The following is a 27,562-nucleotide window of genomic DNA, read 5'->3' on the forward strand; positions in this document are numbered from 1 at the left end:
ATGAGTCCCGAAGATTTCAATTGTGTTAAAGTCACTCTGACCCTTCCTAGAGCTTGCACCATGGGCCTTGACAATTGGAAGCATTTCAGAGCTACATGATCAAAATGCCAAGATGTCTATAAATTATTTGGCTAATCCTCATATTTTGCTTATGGTTAATGTCATTACTCAAAACTTAAAATTTGGGGGTGCCTGGCTGGCACAACCAGTAGAACATGCCACTCTTGATCTCAGGGTTGTGAGTTTGAGCCCCATGCTGGGGATAGAATTTAAAAAAAAAAAAAGCTTATAATATAGACTGGCAGTAATAAATATCATTAATGAAATCTTTGCATCTTGGATTTTAGGTAAATTTCTCTGCCATTCAAAGAGCAGCAAAACTTAACTAACTATAACCAAAACCAACCATGTTTCTTCCCTCACCGCTACCACAACATCCCAAAGTTAAAATGCTAACTTGGCATAAAAATTGAATGCTAACTGTATATTCATGTCATAATTAAAGCACGAATAGTAAATGAAGCTAGCTAATGACTTATTTCATGTTATCATCATATCATGTACTCATATTGGCAAGTAGTGGGTTTTCCTATCCATTAAAGACTTCCCTGGAGCACAGTTTACAACTCAAGGGTATCAGAAAGTTACCTGCTACCAGTGGGAGAAAAAAAGTCATTTTCCGTAAGTCATCATCTTGGAGTGAGCTGACATTGGATATCAATGGCATGGAGTTTTTTTTCAGTGAAGTTCAATGAACTAAAATCTGTGCTGGAGATTAAAGCTACATATAGAAATCAAATTTCTATCTTTAATTCCTTTATGTCAATTTGCCTGTGTTGATAATGCTATATGAAGCTTTAATATGATTTCTCTGTGTCTCTCTTAGAAGATAAAGGAAAGTTAAAAGCCAACAGTTGCATTCAGCCATCAAGCTCTGAAGGGGGCTCGTTTCTCCTCAAATCTGGCACAACACCCTTGCCACCTGGAGCAGCCACTTCTCCCTCGAAGAGCACAAATGGAGCTCCTGGTACTGTTTCTGAATCAGAAGAAGAAAAAGCAAAAAAATTACTGTATTGTTCACTATGCAAAGTGGCTGTGAACTCCCTGTCACAGCTAGAGGCACACAACACAGGTTAGCAGCTATCATTTGAATTTAAATAGCGTTTATAACAAAACCCAACTTCTCCCATCAGAATACCATATCTTTTGTTGTTCAAACGTTAGATTTGTTCAGTGTCTTCTCTGCTTTTTTTATTCAAAGGAGTGATTTTAAGAAAATATGATATAATAACTTTGGAAACAGTAAGGCAAAAGTTTAAAGCAAATTGGAGATAAAACTTATTCTGTTCTTTATTTTCTCAAAGGCATCTAATATTTCCCCAAACTCATTACGATGAAGTGACAGAGATAAAGACAAATATCTATGCACAATGTTCACTGCAACACACTTAGAAAAAAGGAGAAACAATTTAAAAGTCCCTCAGTAGGGAAATGTCAAATACATTATAGTAACCCAACATGAAAGAATATATTACTAAGGCATTAAAATGTAATTATTTTTTTAAAAAAATACACGATTTGCCATGCGAAATTGTCAGGATATTTAACTAGCATGGTCCCAATTTTGAAAATAGATATTTTCTTTTGGTATATAAACAAAACAAAACCTGAAAAAAAAAAAAAACTAAAATCATCACAGTGGTTATCTCTGAGAGGTAAAAATACAGGGTAATCTTTATTTTCTTATGCTTCTCTATATTTTCCATATTTTCTTTGTAATATACTCCTGTTTTCCCATTTTTTTACAAAACGTATCGATTGATCAGCATTATTGTTCATCATAAATAAAAAGTGTCTATAATAAGCATTAAAATGATCATTAAAAACAAAAAAGCAATGAGAAATTCAGCCCGAAGATAAACTTCTCAAGGATAAGAAAACAAAGGGCTATTCGTGTATCTATTCGGGTCTTAAGTAGCTATTTTACACTATGTCTCCTTCTGTCTTAGGATCTAAACACAAGACCATGGTTGAAGCTCGTAATGGGGCTGGTCCAATTAAGTCCTATCCTAGACCTGGATCAAGATTAAAGATGCAGAATGGCAGTAAGGGCTCCGGACTACAGAACAAGACATTTCATTGTGAAATCTGTGACGTTCATGTTAATTCAGAAATTCAACTCAAGCAGGTAATGTGTCCTGAATTAGTATTCACTGTTGTTTGGGTCGCCACTTGCTTGTGTATCTAACCTGCATAATGGTTCCCACTGTGCTCACAGATAAACTTACTAACCTTTTCACAATGCATATGGTATACAACATGCAAGTGCTAGTGGAAGAAAAAGTTAGTACTGAACACTTGTGCACCTACTTCTATTATACGTCAGATCCAGGCTAGGCGTCAGGGACAGACAGACAAATAAAAGCGTTCACTCTGGAGCTCATGGTCAGTTGAGCAGGAACTTCTGGAAGGCAAGATGTTCAGCCCCTCTTTCAAAGACCAAAATCTGGTTTGGGAGACAGACTCATGGGTCACGATGGTCACAACAGGCAAAGCAGGGTAAGTATGCCAGAGAAAGGGAAGGAAAGAGAGGCATTGCAACTGAGTGAGGAGCAAGTCTTCATTTTGAGAGCCCGGTGATCTCACCACCACCACCGTGGGCCGGCGGGCCTGGAGCTGAGGATGGCGTGACCCGCTACCTCTATCTAGGAAATAGATTTTACATGGAATTAAGCTCACATTTAGATTCAGCTAATGCATCAAACTTTTTTTCAGCACATTTCTAGCCGAAGGCATAAGGATCGGGTTGCCGGGAAACCACTGAAGCCGAAATACAGCCCTTACAACAAACTCCAGCGGAGCCCGAGCATTTTAGCGGTAAGTTCACCTTACCTGCTCACCTGTTTTGTGGGTCCACCTTGCTGGCTCAGGCCCTCAGGAGAGCCTCGGGACCAAGCAGTCATGGGGGTTTTTGAATTGCAGTAGCCCCCTTAGATGGAAGTGTAGACGGAACCCCTTAGTCCCTGCTGTAGGACACCTGCAGGCCCCGCTTTAAGAGCTAACACCTTACTGTTTACCAGGATCTTTTCAAAAGCCAACCTTCTTTATCATATAAAGAAAAATTAAGGCCCAGGAACACAGACAAGTAATCCTGAGGAGCCCTGGACTGTGTTGAATCTGGGAAGCAGGCTTGCTTTCCTAAAACAAAACTGCATCCATTTGATGCCCTCTCCCTTTCTGGGGGGCTCCCCCTCCGTTCCCTCTCTCCAGAAAGCACAGTGGGTGTTTGTATTACTGTCTCCTTCCTTGTCCAGCAGCCACGTTGGTGTCAGCCTGTCCTACTTGGTCTCAGTAGGTGCTGTTTTCAGTTCCTTTGCAAAAATACTCAGGGGCGCCTGCACTAGATGCCCTAGAAATCCCCAGATGGCTGCATTCCAGGCTCTCCCTGGGACCTAGCCCAGTGGGCCTTCCGTTGGAGGTCGAGGCGGGACTGGCCAGCTGGTGCTCCCGGCCTCTGCAGAGCCTCCATGCCACGCTGCCAGCAGGTGTTCCGTGCCTCACCCACACCCAGCGCTCAGAGCTTCTCCTGATTGCAAAAGAGAGAAATTAAGGACTGATTTACTTCTGGGGAAGATTGCACGTTGGGATTCCTTTAAAAAGAGAGCGTTTCTAGTTCGCTTACAGGACCGAACTTCAGTTCGCGGCAGTTTTTCAGGGCCTACGACTGTGTCCGTGGCAGGGAGAGGGGTGGGCACGGTCTTCCCGACGCTCAGCAGGCCCCTGAGCCTGGAACCCAGCCGCTCACCCAGAGCGGCTCTTCTCCAAAGAGAGGGAAGGGTCAGGCACGCCCCCCCCATCTGTCTCAAGGCTGCCCGGTGGTTACCGAGGTGCCGGGCGGAGACCTCCTGGCCGTGCGTGTGCGGCTCGTGCCTGGGGGATGCAGCGGCGCCCAGCAGCGCCCGCGTGGGTGCGGGCGGCCAGATGCACGAGTGGGTGCGGGGGCGGGGGGGGTGCGGAAGGAGCCGGGCAGGCCCCGGGAGGGCCGGCGGCGGGGAGCTGTCCGCGGTGCTGACCGAGCCGGGCCGCCGCCGTTCTCTGCCTCGCCAGGCCAAGCTCGCCTTCCAGAAGGACCTGATGAAGCCTCTGGCCCCGGCCTTCCTGTCCTCGCCGCTGGCGGCGGCGGCCGTGTCCTCGGCCCTGTCGCTGCCCCCCCGGCCGTCCGCGTCGCTCTTCCAGGCCGCGGCCCTCCCGCCCGCCCTGCTGCGGCCCGGCCACGGGCCCATCCGCGCCACGCCCGCCTCCATCCTCTTCGCGCCCTACTGACCCGGACCGAGCCCGAGGGCGGGGTGGGGGTGCCCCCGCCCGCCTCCACACCGAGGAGTCACTAGGCTCGAGGAGGGCCTCCAGGGAGCGCGCCCGCGTAGGGACCCGGCAGCACACCCTCTGCCCCCCCCCCCCCCCGTCCTCCCCCCATTCATGCATCCCAGATCACTGGTTTCTTGCACATGTATCGGTCAGAAAACAAAACAACACAAAACGCATCTATCTACCGCCCTCTGACTCAGTTTCCATGGGTGTGACCTGGCTGAGAAACATAAGGAATAGCTGTTTCCTGACAGACTTGAAAACTAGGGGGTCTTCCTCACACGTCTGTAAATAACTCTGGAATCCAACTGGGCACATTCTAGTGTGGAACAAAAACAGATGAACACAAGTGCTCGCTTGTGGACACCATCTTAACCCAACGGATCACAATGTTTTCTTTTACGGTGTACCCTTGTCCACGGGGATCGTGTACTGTTTTAGGCCTAGTACTGTTGTATCCTGTGTAGTACTAGTTCTGTATCTCTTGTCTGAACTCAACTTTTTTTAGTTGCTGTGTAAATGTTAGGAAGCAAAGTAGCTTTGAATTTTCTCTCTAAGAGAACAAAAAAGATAAAGCAATGTATTTTCTTTCTTTCACGTTTTATTTGGTGATATTTAAAAGAACTAGAAAGCCATATAACATAGCTATAATTACTACCTGTTTGCTATTTTTGTTTAACTTATTTTGTAGCTTCCTCACTAGTTTGAGTTGCTAAGCAAATGTAGACAACCAGAAAAAGCGCTTCCTAAGTTGTTGCACACTTTTGCACCTCTTGTGCATTCTGCAAGGAGACAATGAATCCATGTATTTCTACGTAATAATCTTCTTCATTTTTAACCTGTTTTCATTTGTAATGATGCTACATAATTTTGTGGCTCCCTAATGCAATAATGTACAGAAGATAAAAAAAAATTTATAATTGAACAATTTGTCTTTCTGTTCACTGGATATGTTGCAGGTCACGCTCCCATGCCCCCCTTTCTAAACTGATATCAACAAGACTGGAATGTTTGTGGTATCAGGGGCAAGAGGTATCATAAAACAACAAAATAGAGTGAACTCTTTTAGAGCATCTATATCTGCAATCTGTAAATGGTAAAATGTCTGTGTATTTTTTTAAATGTACCTTTTCAATAAAAATACAAAAAGTAAAAATCTGTTTGTGTTTTCAAAGTTATTTTCTCCTGAGACACCTCCAATTTGAAATCATCTGATGAACGATTTTCAGGAGGTGCAAAGATTGCTCCTTATGTATGTAGCATTTTCAGCTCTTGAAGCATTTTTATTTGTCATGTTTATTCATTACTCTTCACAGCATCTGCATGAGGTAAGACTTTACTGCTCTTTTCCCTCTGATTCCCTAAGAAGTAGGGCCAAGTTGTGAGTGTAGCCCTAAATCACAGTAGGAGTCTGATAAAACTTTGTGACTCTGATTTTCTTAATTTGCTCTAAGTCTTCTAAATCCCTATCCCATCTTTCATTTGTGTCCAAGGCATTTATGACCTCCTTCTATCTCACGCCTCCCCCCTTTTACCTTCTCTAACCAGCCCACCCTTTTTTCTTCCACCTCATTCTCTTTTTAAGTGTAAAGATCAATACATCACTATTTGTTCTGGTTATCTGCTTAACGAACCACTTCAAAACGTAGTGGCTTAAAATAACGACTCATCTTATTATATCATGATTTCAGGAGTCAAGAATTCCAACCAGGCTGGGCTGGGCTGTTCTTCTATTCTGAGAGGCATCCGTATGAAGCCCTTTGTAATACTTGGGTGGGGAGGGAGGGGGGTGTCTGGAGGCTCAAGATGGCCTCACTCACGTGTGTGCCTGGGTGGAAATGGCTGGAAGGTGGAACTCTATTGGAACAGTTACCAGAAACCTACACATGGCCTCTCCAGCTCTGTGGTCTTGGGCAATGACATGGTAACTTGGGGCTCCCAGAGAAAGAGCACTTCAAGAGGCCCTGGTGGAAGCCAAAAAGCTTCTTATAAAATTGTCTCAAAATTCCCAGCATGTCACTTAGGCTGCATTCAATTGATCAAGCAAGTTACTAAGGCCAATCCTGATTTGAGGCGAAGGAAAGTATTCACTTTCCAATGTGAAAAAGAGCAAAGAATTGTGGCCACCTTTAATCTACCACTCCGTTCCAGAACTTTGAGGGGAGTTCTAACAAAGCTATGAGAGAGCTCCTTTTCCCCCCACTTCAAGCCCAAACCATGCCAATTCCTTAAAATGAGAAGAATTGGGATGGGGTGGCACCTAAATCCTCATTTCTAAAAAATTAAGGCCAGTGGATGGCAGTGCAGCTGTGATATATGGCAATGGGCTTCCTTTATCAAAGAGTTTATCCAACTGTTTGAAAATTGTTGACTTTGATATTCTAGGCTTATTAGCTTTAGAGTCTACTAAAATTCCAGTTTGACATTCAGAATTTGTTTTAATAGGACTCATTTCAACTCTGTACTAGTTCACTAAACTTTGGTTGGACCTTCAGACATGGCTTAGGAACATCATGCTCTGAAGGAAATGTGTTTTCTGTTTTAACACTTTGGAGAAGATTATTATTATTATTATTATTATTATTATTATTATTATTATTATCATCTCCAGTAACAATTATATTTCATTTCTCTTATATATCCTGCATCTTATTAATGTTCACTGCCATCCTCAAAAACTTTTAAATGTCAGTATTTAAATCGACCCAGGAATCTGCTGATTCGATTTATGGTTTAGGATTTTGAAGCATCACCTGAGGGAAGGAGCATAAAAGAATAGCAGTTAATTAAAATGCATGCCTCCATGAGTAGCTGTGGGTAGCTTCAAGTCATGATATGTACAACACTATCAAACAGATATAACTTATCCACCCTGATTCTGAAGTAGCAGAGTGGGTCAATCCTAAGCTGATGTGTATTTTCAAACTAATATCTCTTCCCATGACATTTCCCAAAATTTTTATCATTTTATTCCCACGACATTTTTTTATTTTATTTTACTCTACCCCTCCACTTATTGGGAAAGTTTAAAAATGTGCTATTTACTCTGACATAGTTCAGCACAGGTCTCTGTAGAATATGGAAATTGATCTCAAGAGGCTTCCCAGATGAAATATAAAACACATAAACAAATTTGATTTCAGGTCAACAATGAATAATTTTTAATAGAATACTTTAATAATTATAGTAAGATATTGCCCATAGTCTAAGTACGTCCCAGAAATAAGTGTGTAATATCTGGGATGTGCTTATACTAAGGAATATTTGTTGTTTATCTGATATTCAAACTTAAGCCTGTATTTTTACTTGCTAACTCTGGCAACCCTTGTCTCAGGAGCATCCCTGAGATTCATCTCAAGTACCATGATTCTCCAGGAAAGAAGTGACCTCTTGGGTATTCACAACTCAATAACAAGATTTTAAAGGCACAGGGTGAGATGCACTCACAAATTAGGCAGAGGAAGGAAGTTGCAGTAAATAAAAGTCAGTGATATATTGGCACGGGTTCGGACCAGGGCACGGAAAATGTAGCTACAGATGCCCCTTCGTGAAAGCCACACTGACAGCTGCTTAACAAAACTAAACTATTATAAGAGCAAAAAGCAAAATTTTCATTTGTATTATACATCACACGAACTGACCCTGCTTTGCTCCTTCTCGGCCCTAAGAGAATTCTTATATCCTAGAGCAGAAATGGTTCTGTTTGACGGGAGAGATGACCAGGAATTCGTTGATTGATAGTCAGCATCAAGACATACACCCTTGACAAGCACGAGCATCTTCTGGTAACAGAGGATTTCTCTTCACCCAGTAGGCCTGCTGTGTGGATCCTGGCCTCTCCTCAGTGGTCCTGCCGGATTCTGGTTTGGTTAATACAATGGCCCTCAACATCAGAGTTGACCTGTCCTCTCTAGGAAAATACCACTTTTGATACTTTGGGGGGTTGCGGAAGAGCTGTGTAGCACAAGAGCAAATTCCGCAGGGGATGCTCATCTTTGCCTCCTTCCTTTCTCCAAGTAATTAGCTCCTTGAGGGAATTCATCAGGGACCTGGTGCAGGCCCTCAGCAGCAATGGAGTGTGACTCTAGGGAATTGCCCTGATTTCTTTGGCTGAAATTTCTAAAGCCAGAGTGACAACACAATGTATTCTTCTACTCACTAAGTGCTCAAACTGCATCAGCCTCTGGTTGTCAGCTCCCTTCTGTGGACACAGGGACAATATCTTCATGTCATATTCATTTTGAGAAGCCACTTATCTACAGATGATTGGACAAGCTAGTCCTTAAGCACCTCCTTTTATTTTTATTAGAGTAAAAAAGTAAAATTAAGATGGAAAAGAAATAAGAACAATATACAACTTGCACTCAAAAGACATGAATTCAAATCTTTTTTTTTTAAGATTTTATTTATTCATGAGAGACACAAAGAGGCAGAGACACAGGCAGAGGGAGAAGCAGGCTCCCCGTGGGGAGCCCGATGTGGGACTCGATCCCAGGACCCCAGGAACCCGCCGCGAGCCAAAGACAGATGCTCAACCACTGAGCCACACAGGTGCCCCAGGAATTCAAATCCTATCACATCATCTGTGTCTTAGTTCTGTGATTTGATGTCAGAAAATGATTTTATGTCATTTTCCCAGAGTCCCAGTTTCTCAGACATATAAAACATATATAATGGTCCCCAACTAACTGTGTGGTTCTGAGAAGCAAATAAAACTAAGCATGTAAAAAAAAAAAAAAACAACAAAACTAAGCATGTAAAATGTCACTGCCAGTCATAGCTTGCTATACAAATTTTCATATGTGGATAAATGAAATCAGTTTTCCTTATTTTTAATTTTAAGTAAATTCTCTCAAATTAGCCAATTTTGAGTCTTTAAATTAATCTGGACTTGGAGAAAAATACATCTGTGATGGAAAAGAAATAGTAAATGCATTAGTCGTAAGTTTATGTTCCTATTCATGAGGGTGTAATTCAAATAAAAGTAACGCTAAGATAACAGAACCAGAGTAAATGCAAAATGTTCACATATCACAACTATGTTGGAATTTTATAAGTATTGTATTCTATATAACAAAAAAAAGAATCCCAAGTTGTAAAAAATCAAAAATTTCTTTGTTATAAAAAAAATTACTACTGTTATAAAAAATTTCTTTCTGATGTAAAAAACTAAAAATCACTATAAAGGGAATTAAATATAGAAGAAAAACTAAGAAAAATATTTACAACCCATATGAAATATATAGTTTCATATCTTTATTTTACAGAGAACCCATAAAATGGGATGGGGGAACTCTTCCAGAAAAAAAAGACAATCCAATGGAAAAACAGGCAAAAGGGCAATTCAGAAAAAAACAAAATACATACTAATGCTTAATAAATGGGAAAGATGTTTGTTATCACTTAATACAAATGAAATCAACATTTTTTTTATCTGGCATATCGACAAAAAAGATATAAATTTTCTAAACCTATATCAACAAGAGTAGGGAAATGGACACATCCGTGCACTGTTGGTATTAAAATTGCTTCAACTTTTCTGGAAGGATGGTCGGTCAATATGTAGCATCATGTCAATTACCCACAACATTTGGCCCAGGAATCCTGTGTTCAAGACTTTATCCTGATATTAGTCCTATAAATTTGAAAAGATTTATACTTCAAAATAGTGAAAAAAAAATTCATCCACTGAGAATGAGTAAATAAATGATGGAATCCATATGAAGTAGGAAATGGCAGAACCATTTAAAATGATGACATGGGGCACCTGGGTGGCTCAGTCAGTTAGGCATCCATCCAACTCTTGATCTCAGTGTGGGTCTTGATCTCAGGGTCATGAGTTCAGGCCCCGTGTTGGGCTCCACCATGGGCATGGAGCCTACTCAAAGAAACAAAAATGATGACACAATTCTGTAATTACCGACATGAAAAGTTGCCTATGATATGTGTCCAGGTGGGAGAAATAAAAGGTTATGGAACATGTTGAGTATGATCACACTTGTATTAAATTTTAAAACTATGTCTGATAAAAGTGGTTATCCAGACTGATAGAAGTTACTCCTGAGTTGTAGATTTCCATATGGCTCCACATCTTATTTTTAATTTTTTGGTATAACTTGAATTTCTATAAAGAACACATGTTGCTATTTCAGAATCATGTAAATATAATTGGTTGTCCCATTATAACCAAAGCAAATGGCCTCCACTACACAATGACACACAATTTCAGAAGAATCCAAGAAATTATAACTGAAAACTAAATAATAAATATCAAATAAGAATAGTTCATCATAAAAACAAAAAGCCAGAAAAGAGCTTTAATGTTATCTCAGATTTTTTTTCCTGCCTTGAGAAAAACTATTTTCCTGGCATGTGGAAAACTGCAATTAGGTTACTTTGAGAAAGGAAACACCCAGTTACTTAAATAATATAAACAGCTCCTTTTTAAAAAAAAATTGATTTTATTCATTCATTTATTCATTCATTCATTTGAGAGAGATAGCAGGTGGCAGGGCAGAGAGGGAGGGAGAGGGTCAAGCAGACTCTGCATGAAGCCCAACATGAGCCTCCAAGGTGGGCTGGTCTCATGACCTTAAGATCATGACTTGACCTGAAACCAGGAGTTTGGACACTTAACGGCTGAGCCACCCACGCGCTACTGTAAATAGCATCTTAAGGTTTATGATTCTCCATGCCTCTCACACAGATTCTTGCCACCTCTCTCCCATGTTCTGGGCTCTTCTGTTACTTAACCAATCCTTTGGAAATCCCATAACCAGCATATAGATTCACATCGCCCCATTTGGTTTTTGATTATGACAGATCATGCCTGGTTATTCCAGTAACGACATTATTCTAAGATCAAAATACACTCTCTGCCTGCTGATCGGAAATGCATTCTTACTATGGCATAGAGTTTGTCCATAGGAAAGGCAGGCCTCCTTTCTCCCTCCATCAGAGGACCAGCAGCCCAGGCCTATTTATCTGCTGTTTTGTTCTCTGCAGTGCAGGCCGTGGGGAAGAATTGCTTGTTAAAGGAAGAAAGACTATATGAGTGTGAATAGTTAGGAAAATTCCCTTGAAGACCTCCTGACAGCATTTAACCTATACAAAGCCCCAAAGTTTCAAATGATAAAAGGACAATGCAAAACACAGCCTCCCTTTCCTGACAAGAGGTCAGAATGCTAGCCAGACGCCCTCCCTAAGAGAATTCACTCTTTGGATGCCAATAACCGTTCCACTTTCCAGGAAATGTAAACAGGTGGCGCGTGAGACCATGTGAACCTGGAAGCTTACCCGATGACTAGGACAAGGCTCCAGGGACTAGACATCTGCACTTTGACCTCTGGCTCTCCAGGACAAAGGTCAGGAGGCCCCTCCTGGCAGCTCCTGGTCCCTCCAGCCATCTGCGAGTCAAGGCTCACACCTTTGCTACAACAGGGGCGCTTTAACTCTCGCTTACACAGCCTCACGTGGCCGAGCCCATTTTTCAACCCATTTACTGAGCAGTTAAGCCCCGCAATGAGCTTGGGAGCTTTGGTCGGGCTGTTTCCTTTGCTGTGCGAAAGCTTTTCATCTCGATGGACACCACGCAGGGTGGAAAAGTGCCTCTGATCTCAGACCAGAAAGCAAGGCTTTTTATTAGGGTGGTTCCTTTGCTTTGTCTACAGGCAAAAAGATCCTTGAACCAACTGCTGAGTCTTCATTGAGGTACAAAGTACAACCTGGACTGCAGATTCTGAAAGGGTGTGTGGAGGAGAACCACCTGGAGGGTTTGTTAAAGGTCCATTCCTGGGCCCCATCCCCCGGGAGGATTACTGAAGAAGGCTGGAGTGATGCCCCGAAATCTGCATCCTACCAGGCCCGGCCCTCCCCCAACACCCCCACCCAGGGTAAAACAGAGAAGACAAGAGTAGTCTGGCTCATGAAATCAAAGGAAGCCTGTTGGCCTCAGGATGCCGAGACTCCTGGTCCACGCAGTGCCACACGTCGAGTCCACATTAAAAGCAGTGAACACTTCCAAAGTCTACACTAAGTGGAGCAAACTTCAGGCTAAAACTCCGAGGAACCCCATCTCCAAACAACCAAATACTTGTAGGCAAACAGTAAAGATTTTCAAATGCCCTAGAAATGAATCTGCTTGGTTTTTTTTTTTCCATTATAAGCAAAATCCTGCATATAAGCCTCATCCAAAAGCAAAACCAAACCAAAAATCATTTGTAGCAGGTGCTTCTAGTGATTCAAGACAAATAGAGGAATCAGAATACCTCAAATTCAAAAAGAGAAATAAGTTTCTGGGTGTTTATGAAAGATATAGGTGAGTTTATTTTATTTATTTTATTTTTTTATTTTACTTTATTTTTTATTTTATTTTATTATTTATTCATGAGAGACACACAGAGAGAGGCAGAGCCACAGGCAGAGGGAGAAGCAGGCTCCCTGCGGGGAGCCGGAGGCAGGACTCCATCCCAGGACCCCGGGGGTCACGACCTGAGCCCAAGGCAGAGGCTCAACCGCTGAGCCCCCCAGGCGTCCCTCTCAGTTTTATTTAAATCTTTGGATAGAACCCTTTCTAGACGTTATTACCAAGTGCCCCACCTTCTTGAGCCTCATATACTGGCCACAACCCTTTCTTAATGATTCAAGTCCACTAAATGGTTAGCGCCCTCATTTGTGACACGTGTGCAGACGATGTCACCTAGCTGAGCGAGGAACAAGGGGTTTAAAAATAAGAAAATAAGAATTCGCAGGTCAAGAATTCGGGGCCGCCTAGGCACAGGCCCCGAAGCAAATCTGAGGTGCAGTGTCCTCCCCTCATCGACCCGGGTGACCTCCCCGTGCCGCGCGCACCAGGGATGGGGGCACCGGGCCCAGGCGGCCACGACCCGGAGGGCGAGGCCCTTCCCCGCCGCCCCGCAGAGTGACCCAGGCCGCCCCCCGCCAGCTCCGGGCCCGCTGCCCTGGGGACGGGTCCTAGGCCCCCGCCTTGCCAAGGGCTCGTGGGGCTTCCTGCTGCGGGGGGACAGCGAGCCCCCACCCCCCGCACCCCCACTCTCCATGCTGCCCGCCCGTCGCCGGCGGCCGGGAAGGACCCCAAGGCCACCGGGAAGGGCCCTCCGGGAAGGGCCCTCCGGGAAGGGCCGCGGAGACAGCAGGTGAGCAGTACTCCCGTCTGTCCTGGGACACAGACACATGTACAGATACGAGACACGAGCAAAGGAAAGACACCCAGGCCTCGGGGCGCAGGGACGTGGACACCCAGGCCTCGGGGCGCGCAGGGACGCAGACAAACCTAGGCCTCAGGATGCAGGGGCACGGACACCTAGGCCTCGGGGCGCAGGGACACGAACATCTAGGCCTCGGGGCGCAGGGGTATGGACACCTCGGCCTTGGGGCATAGGGATGCAGAGACACCTAGGCCACGGGGCGCAGGGGCGCAGAGACACCTAGGCACAGCCATGGGGCGCAGGCGCCGGACACCTAGGCCCCGGGACGTAGGGGGGCGGACACCTAGGCCTCAGGGCGCAGGGATGCAGAGACACCTAGGCCTCGGGGGCGCAGAGACACCTGGGCCTCGGGGTGCAGGGGCACAGACACCTAGGCCTCAGGGCGCAGGGATGCAGAGACACCTAGGCCTCGGGGCGCAGGGACGTGGACACCTAGGCCTCGGGGTGCAGGGGCGCGGATACCTAGGCCTCGGGGCACAGGGGTGCAGAGACACCTAGGCCACGGGGCGCAGGAACGTGGACACCTAGACCATGGGGCTCAAGGACGTGGACACCTAGGCCTCGGGGTGCAGGGGCGCGGATACCTAGGCCTCAGGGTGCAGGGACGTGGACACCTAGGCCTCGGGGTGCAGGGGCACGGACACCTAGGCCATGGGGCGCAAGGACGTGGACACATAGGCCTCGGGGTGCAGGGGCGCGGACACCTAGGCCTGGGGGCGCAGGGATGCAGAGACACCTAGGCCTCGGGGTGCAGGGACGCGAACACCTAGGCCTCAGGGCGCAGGGATGCAGAGACACCTAGGCCTCGGGGTGCAGGGGCACGGACACCTAGGTCTGGGGGCGCAGGGGCGCGTGCGCATCAGGAAGTGCCAGCAGGCCGTCCGGGAGGCCAGGATCGCTCAAAGGGCAGGAAGAGCAGCGCGGAAAGAGGGAACAGCGTGCGCCAGAGCGCAGGCGTGTGAAATACGGGGTGTGCAGGAAACTGTGAGCGGTCCCAGGACGTGCCAGCGGCCAGGGAGGGGCAGGCGCGGGCGGGAGGAACCCCGGGGAGACCTGGGCCCCAGTCCTGGGGCCTGCGCCGTCCTTCCAGGATTTCTATTTGGGGCCACATGATCAGGTTTGCGCGCGGGGAGATCCTTGTGGTGGAAAAGAAGACGGCGGACTGGAGTGGGCTCTGCGGCCGAGACCGTGATGCGGCCCAGGCGCGACCGACCAGGCCCCGGAGCCCGCCCCGAGCCCGCCCCACGAGCGGCGGAAACCAGAACTGGAGGCGGCGGCAGCGGCGGCCCCGTGCCCTGCCCTTGCGCGTGCCCCTGGCCGCGTCCTTGCGCGTGCCATCTGCGCGTGCCATGCCCGTGCCCGTGCCGACTGTGCGTGTCCTCCCCTGCGCGTGTCGGTGCCCCTGCACATGCCCGTGCCCTGCGCATGCACGTGCCATATGCATGTGTCCTGTCCGTGCGCGTGCCCGTGCCCTGCTCGTGTCCAGCGTGTGCGTGTCGGTGCCCGTGTGCTTGCCCCGTGCGCGCCCGTGACTGCTCGTGTCCTGCCCCTGCGTGTGCCCGTGCCCTGCGCGTGCCCCTGGGCGTGTCCGTGCGCGTGCCCGTGCCCTGCGCGCTCAGGAGCAGCCCCGCGGGGCTGAGCCCAGGAGGAGGCGCCCTCCGCGCCCGCCGACCCCCCGCCACCCCCCCCCCCGGCAGCGCCCCCCAGGCCCGCCCGGAGCGGGGTGTGCCCCCCTCCTAAACGGTCGCAGGCCACGGAATTCCCGGCGCTCCCCTGCTTATTTTCCCGCTGCGCCCCTTCTGTAGGGTCACGGCGCACAGCGGCCCCCCAGGTCCCCCCAGCGGCGAGGGGGAGCCGGCGGCAGGAGAGCTCGGAGCCCAGGGCGGCGGCGGGCGGCGGGTGGCACCGGCCTGTCTGCCCCTCGGGGTGCGCAGGGGCGGCCCCACGGCCGGACCCCGCGAGCACAGCAGCTTGCTAAAAATCGTCATGTTCTTGGGGCGCCTGGTGCGCTCGGGGGAGTTTGGGACCCGGGTTCAGCTCGGGCTGCGACCTCAGCTCCGCGAGATCGAGCCCTGCTTCAGGCTCTGCGCTGCGCACGGGACCTGCTGAAGACTGCCCCCCCCCCCCACGCTCTCAAATAAATAAATAAATAAATAAATAAATAAATAAATAAATAAATCTTTAATAAAATGAAGTGCTTACAATAAACAAGTAAACAATCCTCTTCTTAATTCATTCTACAAACCAAGAGGTGCCAGACGCTGTGTGGAAAATCACTAAAGTCAGTGAGACTCCCACCTGGCACCGAGGCCGCCCACGAGGATCTTCAAAGACTGGGGATCCCTGGGTGGCTCAGGGGTTTAGCTTCTCCCTTCAGCCCAGGGCGTGATCCTGGAGACTCTGGATCGAGTCCCAGGTCAGGCTCCCTGCGTGGAGCCTGCTTCTCCCTCTGCCTGTGTCTCTGCCTCTCTCTCTCTGTGTCTCTATGAATAAATAAATAAAATCTTAAAAAGAGAGAGAGAGAGAGAGCCAAGGCTCAGGTACTCGATTTGTTTTTACACGTGTCTGCATTAACGGAATTGATTTTATTTCTGATACTGCCCAGATGAGTTTAATCCACAGAATATCATCCTGACTCAGCATCACCAGAGGGGGTTTCAAGACCTACCTGGGGGCTCGGTCAGGCTTCCTGACCTCGGTGTCTGCCTTCTGCCCCTCAGGTCAGGATCTTGGGGTCCTGGGATTGCCCCCCCCATCCCGTGTCCCTGCTCAGCTGGGCGTTTGCTTCTCCTTCTGCCCCTTCCCCACTCCTGCACTCTCTCTCTCAAATAAATAAAATCTTTTTAAATTAATTAACTAATTAATTTTGAAACACCATTGGAGCCATGGTCTCAGCACCTGCTGAACCAGGATCTCAGGTGGGGAGCCCCCAGCATCGATAGGAAAGCAAACAAACCCTCCAGGTGACCTCAATAGGAGCCAGGTTCGAGATGACTGATCATTTGGGGCTGAAGGGGGAGCACATCTATGAAGGCAGGAGAGCCGGGCGCTTCCCATCACTGTTCCTCCTGAGCAAAATACATCTTCCAAGCCCGAGGACAGAGTGAAGGACCAGCCTCCCAGGCATGTGAGTGGTGGGGGAGGAGAGGGGTTTTAGTTCAGTGATGTCCAGACCGTTGGAAGTGTCCTCGGCACCTGAAATCTGAGGAGACAATGTTACCAATCTATCGCTAAACTTCAGGTGGAAAAGTGTGAACTCTGGAGGCCACGATCCTAAAACGCCTTATCTAAATATGAAATTCCCGAAGCAGCACAGAGTAATCTGGTAGAGCATTGGCGCTGGAGCAGAGTGATTTTAATTATGCAAATGCCCACAATCTACACAAATTCCTGTGTAGATTGTGACCCCCAAAATCGCCATAGGAAATTGTCCATGTATTCGGGTCAGGAGGGTTTTCAGAGCAAAAAGCAGTATCTGGGTGCACGGAGCCACTTACTGCCGTATCCTGGTGATAATGACGGCGGGGAAATGTGAACCCTGAACCCACATACTTAATAAATAATAATGACCGGAGATCCTACTTCTAAGAAGTCATGGAAGCTTCCGAACCATGGCATATGTTGCACAGTCTCAAGTCGGTGGTGAATGATCTGCCCTAAGTGTGCAAGTTACCAGCCCGGTGTGTTGGTGTTACCCGACTTCTGCCCTGGGCCCCGCGCCCCTGTGAGCAGGTGCTGTGAGGCGAGCCCCGGGCTCCTCACCAGCCCTGCACACCCGCTGGCGCTGGGCCCAGCACAGGGCCCGGGCGGAGTCGGCGAAACCGAGAGGTCGTATTTAGGGACATTGAGAAGGAGGGGGTGCTCGCCCTACTTTCTCCTTGCGGCTTTTGAATTTTGCCCCGTTGTGCTTGCCGGGCACAAATCCTCTGGCATAGGGCTTTCTCATTTAGGGGTGCCCTGATGACTGACCACCCCGTGCCCCAACCATGAGCATCTCTGAGAAAAGTAGGGGGCCTCCGGGTTCTGCATCCGTGACAACACGTACTACAGCAAGGCTGAGAAACCTGCGTTCCAGGCCCAGAGCCTCGGCGGCCAGGGCTTGGCCAGGTCTTGGCCCTCCTGCCACGCAGCTGTGCACGGCCTGGGCCACGGGAGACACGCCTCCCACGTGTGCTTCCATCCCCTCACACCTGAAAGCCAAGCCCCGTCACCTGTGAGCGAGGGCGCGGGAGGGCCGAGCAGGGTTTGCACCCAGCAGTCACGGCTGGGACGTCAAGGGCTGGCTGTCGCAGGGATGGGGGGTGAGGGAGTGGGGGACCCGGCAGGTAAGGAGATCAGAAGCCACTGTGGACAGGTGGGGACACTGCTTTCCTGCAGGTGAACGAAGGGCCTGGAGAGACTGCAATGTCCTTGGCTGTCTTCACAACAGGTGCCCGAAACCTGCAGCGACGCCTGTTGAATGCAGTGCCCTTTTCACATCCTTCTGGGGGGCGGGGTGGGGGGGGGCAGACGGGAACCATTGCAACCCTGGCTGCCCAAGGAGGAGGATGGCCCGTGGGCTTGCTGCCCCACAACTAGGTGGGAGGCCATTTCCTGCGGTCCCCAAAGACACTTTGAAGGAAATGGGGTGTCCTGGGAAAGGACGAACAGGCCACATGTTGATGAGGGGAACCACTTCGGAGGGAAAAAAATAGGAAAAGGATGGAATTCAGCATGAACCAATGGGAATTAAAGAAGTATTGAGGCTCCTACAGAGTTAATTAATGCCTCTTCCCAAGTCCTCCCTGACCCTGTACCCCCTCCCCCCACACCCCTTGGGTGTGTCCCCAAGTTGAGGACCATCCTCCGCTTGTGGCCTTACCAATGCCCGCGGGCCCACTGGAGCTGGGATTCGGGGAGCCCGTGGCAGGCGAGCCCCGAAGCCTGGGACCTCGAAATCTCATTAGTATTCTCTGAACGATGCCTTACGTGGTGGCCTCCACAATTTAGTAAATTCCTCCTGACTTGATTGTGGGGATCATGAAGATGAAATGTTACCATTTCATTTGGTTATTTTACCTGTTCCCAGGCGATGTAGATAGGCAGTAAAATTAATTAAATCAACACTCTCCATTACCACTCCTATTTCCCCAGAATAAGTTGTCGCTCGCTCTCAGAAAGAGGATTTTTTCCCCCAAGGCTGTTTTAAAATGGTAATACAACCTCTGCTACAAATGCAGGAGGACTGGCAATAAAATGTGCAAACTTACCTTTTCTAAATTTAATTAAACTCCTGTAGCAACGATGGCCGATGGAGACACCGTCTTCTTCTGGGTCAGGCGTATCTAACCAACTTGCAGCTGGGGGAAGAGGACTCCAAGAAAAACCTCTCTGCAGAGCTGAGCCAAAGCCTTCTCCCACTGCCCTAACCTGGAGGAGGGGGTGGCAGTGGAGCCACCAGGGATCAGCAGCTGCAGAGGCACCACTTGGAGGCGGGGCCGAGAGTGTTCACAGCCTCCCTGAGAATCTGCTGGAAGTACTGGACTCTCTCCACGAAAAACGTGCATATGGACCCACAACCCTCCATTTCTTAGAGGAGGCTGCTGTACCCAACCCTGTAACTCTGTGGCCACCAAATGACACTGCTTTGTGGTCTCCTGTGTCTGGAGTTCACTGTGAGAAAAAGATAGTCTCATCTTCACCCAGATACTTGAAGGACAGCCATCAGCCCTGGACAGCTGTGCCCAGCAGAACACAGATGTCACAGAGGTGCCACACGTGTAGAACACTTGGCAGAGGCCCACCAAGGCCTCGGGAGCTAGGGAACTGACCAAGCAAGCAAGGCCACCAGCTTGGTCAAAAGTCAGTAAAAATTGGATGCAAATGCTTCAGTGATCTCATTTATTCCCACAGCCGGGGAGAGCCAGGGACATCCAAGTTACACCCAAACACTGTACCTTTAAATCACTATTTGTGATTTGGAACTGGAGTTAGTCTAAGATATGGAGGCATTTCTGGAGTAAAGAACGGAGGCTTTCAAAAAAACTAGTGTTTTCAGCATCTCTCCGTTTAACATTATCATGGTGGTTAAAATAAATACCGAGAGCAGTCCTTGAAGGACACCTCTTGGAAAGGAGGTGAGTGAGGTGGGGGAGGGAGGCAGCCTCTCCATGTGCAGGTGTTCATCCAAGCCCGCACTGTCGGGAAGCTACACCCACCAGGCCGTCCTAGGGCTAAAGCTACTCCAAGAAACAGGCTCACTAATGGAGGGATTGTTGTCCTTTTGCCACTATTTATTTCTCTAGCTCCTTTCTCTGGTTTACTATCATTCTCTTTCTTTCAATGCACTGAACAGTTTTACGATGGCAAGAAACAGAACTGCAACACGATGGTTATTAGGGTCTGTGCTCTCAATATAAGAGGTGAAGGTGATGCAGGGGGGCTGACAATTGTCATGCCTCAAATACAGCAAATAAGCTCAACTGTGAGCTTGAGCAGGTCAGTTAACCTGTCCCATTCCCTTAGGTAGAAGATGGAGAGTTCTTTTTTTGTTTTTTTTTTTTAAGATTTTATTTATTTATTCATGAGACACAGAGAGAGAGAGGCAGAGACACAAGCAGAGGGAGAAGCAGGCTCCATGCAGGGAGCCCGATGCGGCACTTGATCCCAGGACCCCAGGATCACACCCTGGGCCGAAGGCAGATGCTCAACCACTGAGCCCCCCCGTACCCCGGAAGATGAAGAGTTCAGATAGATTATCTCTACTGTACCTTCCAGTCATAATCATGACCATACTACCTCGATTTTGTATGGATCGATATTCATATTCAAAGAGCACGTTCCTCAATCTAGCCTACTGGTTAAGAGCATAGGCTCTGGAGTCCAACTGCCTGACTGGGTTCAAGATCCAGCTTTACCTCGTGCTAACCATGTGACATAGGGCAAAGCCTTCATCTTTCTCTGTGCCTCAGTTTCCTCATCTTCCACATGTGATTGCTATGACAATTGAATGAATTGTCACATAAAGTGAGCTTAGAACCATATTTGGTATAGCACTGATTGCTCAGTAAATACAAATATTAATTGTATTTATTTTTTAATTTAATCCATATCTGGGTCAGCACCTGCCTTTAATTTTTTCATTTGATTTTTCTCCCATGCTATTTTCCTATATACTTTTGGGCTCTATTTTATCTTTTATGGAACCATTTAATATGGTTAATAAATTCGAGTTTGTCGTGACCAACTTAAACGCATCCTTTTGCTGTGGGCTGAGAAATATTCTTGAAGTTGATACTCTTGCAGCATCATTTTTAAGTGTTCTTTTGTCCCATTTGTACCAGTCAAATGTCCATAATTTCTTAACTAGTTTATTTCATTCCTAAATAGAATCCAGGCAGTACATCCACATATACATGGAACAGAGCATCTTCTGTGGAGGCAAAATGTGGGCACCATCTAAGGGGTGCCAAGAGCTGCCCCCATCCCACACCCCCACTTTAAATAGCTCCCTCTGACCCCCTCATCTTCCTACTAGTTTCATAATTTCCTTCTTCTATGTGGCCTGAAGTATCCCTGTCACTGTTCTGGGGACCAAGGTATTATTCACTGCTCTGGAGCCATAGGGAAGGAAGTACTTCTAGAAAGTACAGATGTTACAGACACATGATAAGTTTACTTCTAAAGGCATTTTTTTTTAATTTTTTTTATTTATTTATGATAGTCACAGAGAGAGAGAGAGAGAGGCAGAGACACAGGCAGAGGGAGAAGCAGGCTCCATGCACTGGGAGCCTGATGTGGGATTCGATCCCGGGTCTCCAGGATCGCGCCCTGGGCCAAAGGCAGGCGCCAAACCGCTGCGCCACCCAGGGATCCCCTCTAAAGGCATTTTAATGTGAATGTTCTCATGTGTACCTACTAACACACCTGAAAAGTCAAGTAATATTATCACAATTTTATAGACGAGAAAACAGAAAAGCCAAAGGAGTCAGCCAAAGTTATAAATAGATTCATCAGTTTATTGAACAACTAATAAGTGCCCAGCATGATCTCCAGAGAGGCTTAAACTAGAAGACCTAAATTTAAAAGAGTTGACAATTTAGCTTTGCTTCCCTTGTGCCCATGGAAGTCAGGAATTATGTTTAGAATTTCTAGGTTTCTTGGATTAGTCACCTTGAGAAGCAGAGAGAACCAGCCACACAGGGCAGGAAAGCAAAATCAGGTGCGTGTCCGAGGGAAGGTCAAATGGAGGAGAGCATCAATGCATGATCAGACCACGGAGAAAATCCACAGTGAAGATCGTTCATAACCCAGAGCTGGGACAAATGACTAGTGGAGGAAAGATGGACCCTGACTGCAGGGTCAGATCCCCAACAGTATGCTCAAGATAAGTAAAGCCAACAATAGACAGTCCTGGGGATAGCCCTCTACCTCACACAGCCCATGAGATTATAAAGGCAAGGCTCTAAGGGCTAATTCACACCCAGAAACTGAAGCTTTGGCCCCATTCTGACTGGAGGGTCAGATGAGGGTGTAGTGATCATCAGGAAAACTGCCCCCTGATATTGTCTGATTGTGGTGGTTAATTTTATGGGTCAATCTGGCTGAGTCATAGCATTCAACTATGTGGTCCAATGTCATTCTGGATGTGTCCATGACTGTGCTTTTTATATGAGACCAATTTAAATTGATAGACTTTTAGTAAAGCAGATTACTCTTCCTCATACAGGTGGGTCCTACGCAATCCGTTGAAGGTCTTACCAAGACAAAGACTTAACTTCCTCCAAGCAAGAAGAAATTCTGCCAAAAGACTGCCTTGGGATCAGACTGCAGCTCTCCCCTGGGTCTCCAGCCTCCCCACCTACCCTGAAGTTTTGAACTTACCAGAAACTGAAAGCCTCCACAATCATATAAGGTAGTTCATTAAAACCCATCAGTCTCTCTCTCTCAATCTCTCTATTTATGTATTTGTATTCATACACGTCCTCTTCTGTTTCTCTGGAGAACGCTGATTAATTCACTGATACAGAGTTTTACACATGTCAGAGCAAAGTGACTGCTTTCTCTAGAATCACTATGTTCCAATATGTTTAAAAGTACAAGGCCTTCCACTATCTTGAGAGGCAGTGTGAGGCAATGAGTAATAACATGGGCTCTGCCTGGTTTGAATCCTAGCTCCACACTCACTGTAAATTAACAGCAAATCCTTTACCTTCTCTGGTCTTCAGTTGTTGCAGCTGATAATAAAAGCTTCCGTCTCAAAGAATTCTTAAAGGTATAAATGAATTAACACTAAAGGAGCATTTAGTACAGCCACCATGTTCCTTGCTCACCACCCCTGGTGAATTCATATTAAGTCAGGAATGAACACGCTGAATGCTCAGAATCTGAAAAGTCCTCTATTCAGCTACTGCACCAACATATTGTGTGATTTCCGTGGTACCTCCGTTTCTCTGCTATAAAATGGAACAAAACAGATGGGTTGTGAGTTAATGAGCATATAAAGCACTGTGAAATCCTTAGATAAAAGGTGCCCCTGAGCACTGTCATCATATGACAGACAATTGAGTGTTATTATAGGGCAGGCTTTATATTTTTTATATATTCTAAATGTTTCTTTGGTCAACATGTACGTGAAGTAAACAAAATGGTATTAGGACAGAAACTCATACACAGCGGTACAATTACCTCTTGGCTTGCACCGCCTTGCTATAGTCAACGCACTGCACAAAGAGCTTGAAAGATAAAAATCCTAATTTTTCTGGGGTTTACATTTTCTGGACTCTGATTCTGATACACAAGGTCATGCCAAGTCTACTTCTGTGATTTGGAGAAGACCAAGCATTTGTAAGTAAATCATAGAACATCCAGCTATTCATTTTTTAATAAGCATCAAGCCAGAATCAGCACCCTTGCTCAACTGGGTTGTATTTAGAGCTTTCAAAATTCCATAATACTTCCAAGGATACTGAAGTAATCTATGAATTGCAAAGATGATCTCTTTTCAGTCATTAAAGGGAGTATAATAAAAATAGCATAATTATGCCCAGTGCGTAATAGACATTTCCAGAGGTACCATGGTTTAGAATTGAACCTGGATTTTAGTTCTGTTTCTAGCACTAATTAGTTATGTGACCTTGAAAAATTACTAACCTTTTTTTTTTAATAAGACAAAGTAATACATAACTTATAAGCTTCTATGGGAAACATATCTAACCTAAAGCCTTAACACATAATAAATATTTCCTTTCTTCTGGGCCTGTAATAAAAGAGTCTAAAGTTCAGTGTGATCCTAGAGCCCTCTGTTTTTCAAGGCCATTCTCTTGACGGTTAAACTGAGTTCACAGGATATGAGAGAGTTGTGATTTGTGCTGCTGCTTCCCGGGCCTCCTAGTAGAATCAACAGGAACCCCTGAAACTGTTTTATTGCTCAAATTCTCCAGCTAGGAATTCTATGTAGTCATGAGACTCCATGGCACTGAAAACAGAACCCAGGTAACCAGTTATTCTTAAACCTCCTCAAAATGCTATAGGCCAGGGACTAAGGCAAGTGAATCCACAGCCTTCTGGGACAGCCTAGAGGCCACCAGCACCAAGCAAGGGACTCTTCTCTTTTTTTTTTTCTTTTTTTTTTTAAGATTTTATTTATTCATTCATGAGAGACCGAGAGAGAGAGAGAGAGAGAGAGGCAGAGATGTAGGCAGAGGGAAAAGCAGGCTCCTTGAAAGGAGCCTGAGCAGGACTTGATCCCAGGACCTCAGGATCATGGCCTGAGTCGAAGGCAGACGCTCAACCACTGAGCCACCCAGAAGCCCCAGGACTTCAGTCTTTAAAGGACCATGAAAGGAAATTCAGAGCCTCTCTTTTACATGTATTAAAATTATATATATATAATATATCATATATAATTTTATATATCATATATCATATATATGTATATATTTAATATTTACATGTATTAAAATTATATATGTTTATATATATCATATATCACATGTGTATATGTATCATATATATATATATATCAAGTTTTCACCATCAGACACCAAAATCCATTTTGATTTTCTACTATGGAGGGATTATCTTTTTTTCCAATGTCATTACCTTTCTATGTCTTGGGATGTCTGGCTCCTTTAGAAGAAGTAATAACAAACATTGGAAAGAAGGTCATAAAAACCAACATGCCAGGGAAATGCATATCAAAACCACGATGAGCTACCACTCCACATTGTTAGGATGGCTACTATCAAAATAAGAGAAAATAACAAGTGTTAGCAAGAATGTGGTAAAACTGGAACTCTCGCGCATTGTTGGTAGGAATGTGAAATGGTGTCAACGCTATGGAAAATAATTTAGCTGTTCCTCCAAAAATTTAAAATAGAATTACCATATGACCCAGCGACTACAATTCTGGGTAAGTACCCAAAGAGTTGAAAGCAAGGAATTGAAAAGACATTTGTACACCCAGGTTCACAGCAGCATTATTCACAACAGTCAAAGGTGGAAACAACTCAAGCACCCATCAATAAATGTGTGGATAAATGAAATGTGGTATGACACACGATGGAATATTATAGAGCCTTAAAAATGAAGGAAATTCTGATATGTTACACGGATGGACCTGAAGACATTAACCAGTCACAAAAGGAAAAATACTATATCATTCCATTTGTTTGAGGTACTTAGACTGGTCAAATTCAGAGATACAGAAAGTATAATAGTGGTTTAGAGGGGCTGGGTAGAGGGCACATGGGGAACTGTATAATAGGTACAGAATTTCAGTTTTGCAAAATGAAGAAAGTTCCGGAGATGGAAGGTGTTGATGGTTGCACAATAATGTCAATGTACTTAGTGCCACTGCACTGTACACTTAAAAATGATCACAATAGTAAATTTTACGTATTTTACTACGATTTCTAAAAATCAGTTATCTTAAATAATGTTTTAAAGAAAACCAACATACCAAGAACAACTATATGTCCTTATGGAACAAGTATACCAAGTCCTTTTTAATAAAATAACAGATTTTAAACTCTCAGAGAAATGAACACTCTGTCCCTTGTTGGGTAAGTGCATGGGCACATGTGGAGTATAACAATATATACTGTCTTTCTATTTACTTTTCTCTTTTTCATGTTTAACATGACGCCCAGGACCAGTCCCTCAGCTAAGCTATAGTTAAGGAATGACCGTCTTTAGCAGCTCCCTTCACAATCTAAGTTTTCCTATTCCTCTTTTTTTTCCACTTAAACAAGCTCCCTGGAAAGATATAAAACCTGTCTATACACCAGTGAAGTAACTCATCACAGCTTAAAGAGATACTTTTCCCCTGGGAATGGAGAGATATATTTGGGCCAGCCTCAAAGCCCTTAGCTAAAGGAATAGCATACTTATGTTGAAATCTGAGACTCCAGCCAGAAGATGAGAAAGAATGCTAGAGGTTTTATTTCATAAGGCACTTGAAATCACACCATGTCACTATTCAGTTATGGGTGCCAGAACCTTGAGTCATGGAAAATCTATTTTAATGCTGTATCAATTGTATACCTTTGGTAAGTTGAGAGTAGGAACAACATGGTTAACATGTTTTTCCAAAATAGACCACATTAAGTTCATTCACCAATCCTATGCCAACTATGTGCCTAAAACCATTCTAGGCCATAGACATTCAAAAATGATGAGACATAGTCACTTGTCTAAAAGGAACAGGAGTGTTAGTCAAACACAGAACTATGAATAACTAACTCTATGTGACTGGCCCCTTTTGCCCCTTCCACAGGGCTGGCTTGGGTGACCCTCCTAGCATTGTGTGTATCCTTTTATTAGAGTATTTATTAAATCATATTTAAATTATATGTGTTCATGTCTGTTTTTTCCACTACACCATGGGTATGAGAGGCATCAAAGATAATATATTAGATTTGCATGTTAGAAAGATCCTTCACGTTTTCTGGCAGGTACTCATTATCTGTTGTGAAACAAATCACCTTAAAAATGTAAAGGCGTAAAGCAACAATTTATTTCTCATGATCTTGTCAGTCAAGAATTTAGCATGGCTCAGCTGGTTCACTACACTTCACATGAATCACTCAGGGTTATAACGTACCTTCATTTAGCTGAGAGTTGGGCTGGGTGGAGTCGGTATGTCCAAAGACGCCCTCTGGTCCCCCAGCACTTCTCTCCCTGTGGGCACTAATCAGTCATTAGTCTAGCCTGCATTTTCTTATAGCATGGTAGCCAGGATCCAAGGGAAAGAAAGCAGAAGTTGATGGAACTCTTAGGATCCTGGCTCAGAAATCCCAGAATATTATTCCTACCACATCCTATTGGCTAAAACACAGAAGGAGGCAAAACAGATTCAGCTTACTGATGGAAGAAACAGTGTAAGCATATAAAAATGGGAAAAATCATTGCTATATTTGGAGGTTATATACCATAATAACCTTTTTCTAAGCCTTTCTAATTACCATAAACACCTAGAAATACAGAGTAAGACATAATAAATATCTATTTAAATGAAGATCTGTACTCTCAACAAAGTATTAAAACCCCCCAAGGCCAAAAATGAAGAAGGAATTGAAATCTCACATGATGATTATGCCATAGGGGACAGGGAATAATAAATCCTAGCAACATGGAACTTGGATCTAATGATGACAGGGACATAGAGGAGGGTGTTCCAACAAGGTAGGGGGTTGCAACTGAGATGCCACATACCGCCATGGTTCTGAAAGAACTGCAACCTCAAAGGGACAGACCAGGAAGTGTCAATCCAAGAAGATGACAAAGCTGGTTTATAGGCTCTTCAAGGAATAAAATCTCTCCTAAGAAATTTTAACTTTAGGGCAGCCCTAATGTGAATATGGAGTCAAATACATACTGTCTTCAATGTCCAGAGACCCCAAGTCAGGGAGCCAAAACAAACAAAAAAAGGTCCCTACCAGTGACATCCTGGGGAATCTAGCATAAAAATTATAAAACCTCTATGAAAG

At 45.7% G+C, this 27,562-nt stretch overlaps 1 protein-coding gene and 1 long non-coding RNA gene across 24 annotated transcripts in view; one reads left to right on the plus strand and one right to left on the minus strand.

Moving 5' to 3' along the window:
- The window catches only part of ZNF385B (zinc finger protein 385B), a 388,911-nt gene extending 365,211 nt beyond the window's left edge, over positions 1-23,700 (plus strand). For 13 of the 22 annotated variants that reach the window (XM_077883221.1, XM_077883222.1, XM_077883209.1 and 10 more), the window contains 4 exons: positions 887-1,132; positions 2,010-2,188; positions 2,776-2,877; positions 18,871-19,430. In XM_077883221.1, coding sequence (XP_077739347.1) covers positions 887-1,132; positions 2,010-2,188; positions 2,776-2,877; positions 18,871-19,401 — 1,058 coding nt within the window. In that variant the 3' untranslated portion in view covers positions 19,402-19,430. Of the gene's footprint in view, positions 1-886; positions 1,133-2,009; positions 2,189-2,775; positions 2,878-4,107; positions 5,522-18,870; positions 19,431-22,299 lie in introns of those variants that run through there. The other 9 variants (XM_077883200.1, XM_077883203.1, XM_077883202.1 and 6 more) reach the window with 4 other exon arrangements.
- Positions 21,299-27,152, minus strand: LOC144304687 (uncharacterized). 2 transcript variants are annotated; one of them, XR_013371623.1, is made up of 4 exons: positions 26,677-27,152; positions 24,675-24,813; positions 22,783-23,026; positions 21,565-21,899 (listed from the first exon to the last, which is right to left on the minus strand). It is a non-coding gene; the product is annotated as an uncharacterized LOC144304687 (long non-coding RNA). The 2 variants fall into 2 exon arrangements; XR_013371622.1 differs by having other exon boundaries at positions 21,299-23,026.
- Positions 27,153-27,562: the final 410 nt, after the last annotated feature.

The sequence above is a fragment of the Canis aureus genome, chromosome 34 (assembly GCF_053574225.1).
Source record: "Canis aureus isolate CA01 chromosome 34, VMU_Caureus_v.1.0, whole genome shotgun sequence".
Taxonomy (NCBI): Eukaryota; Metazoa; Chordata; class Mammalia; order Carnivora; family Canidae; genus Canis; species Canis aureus.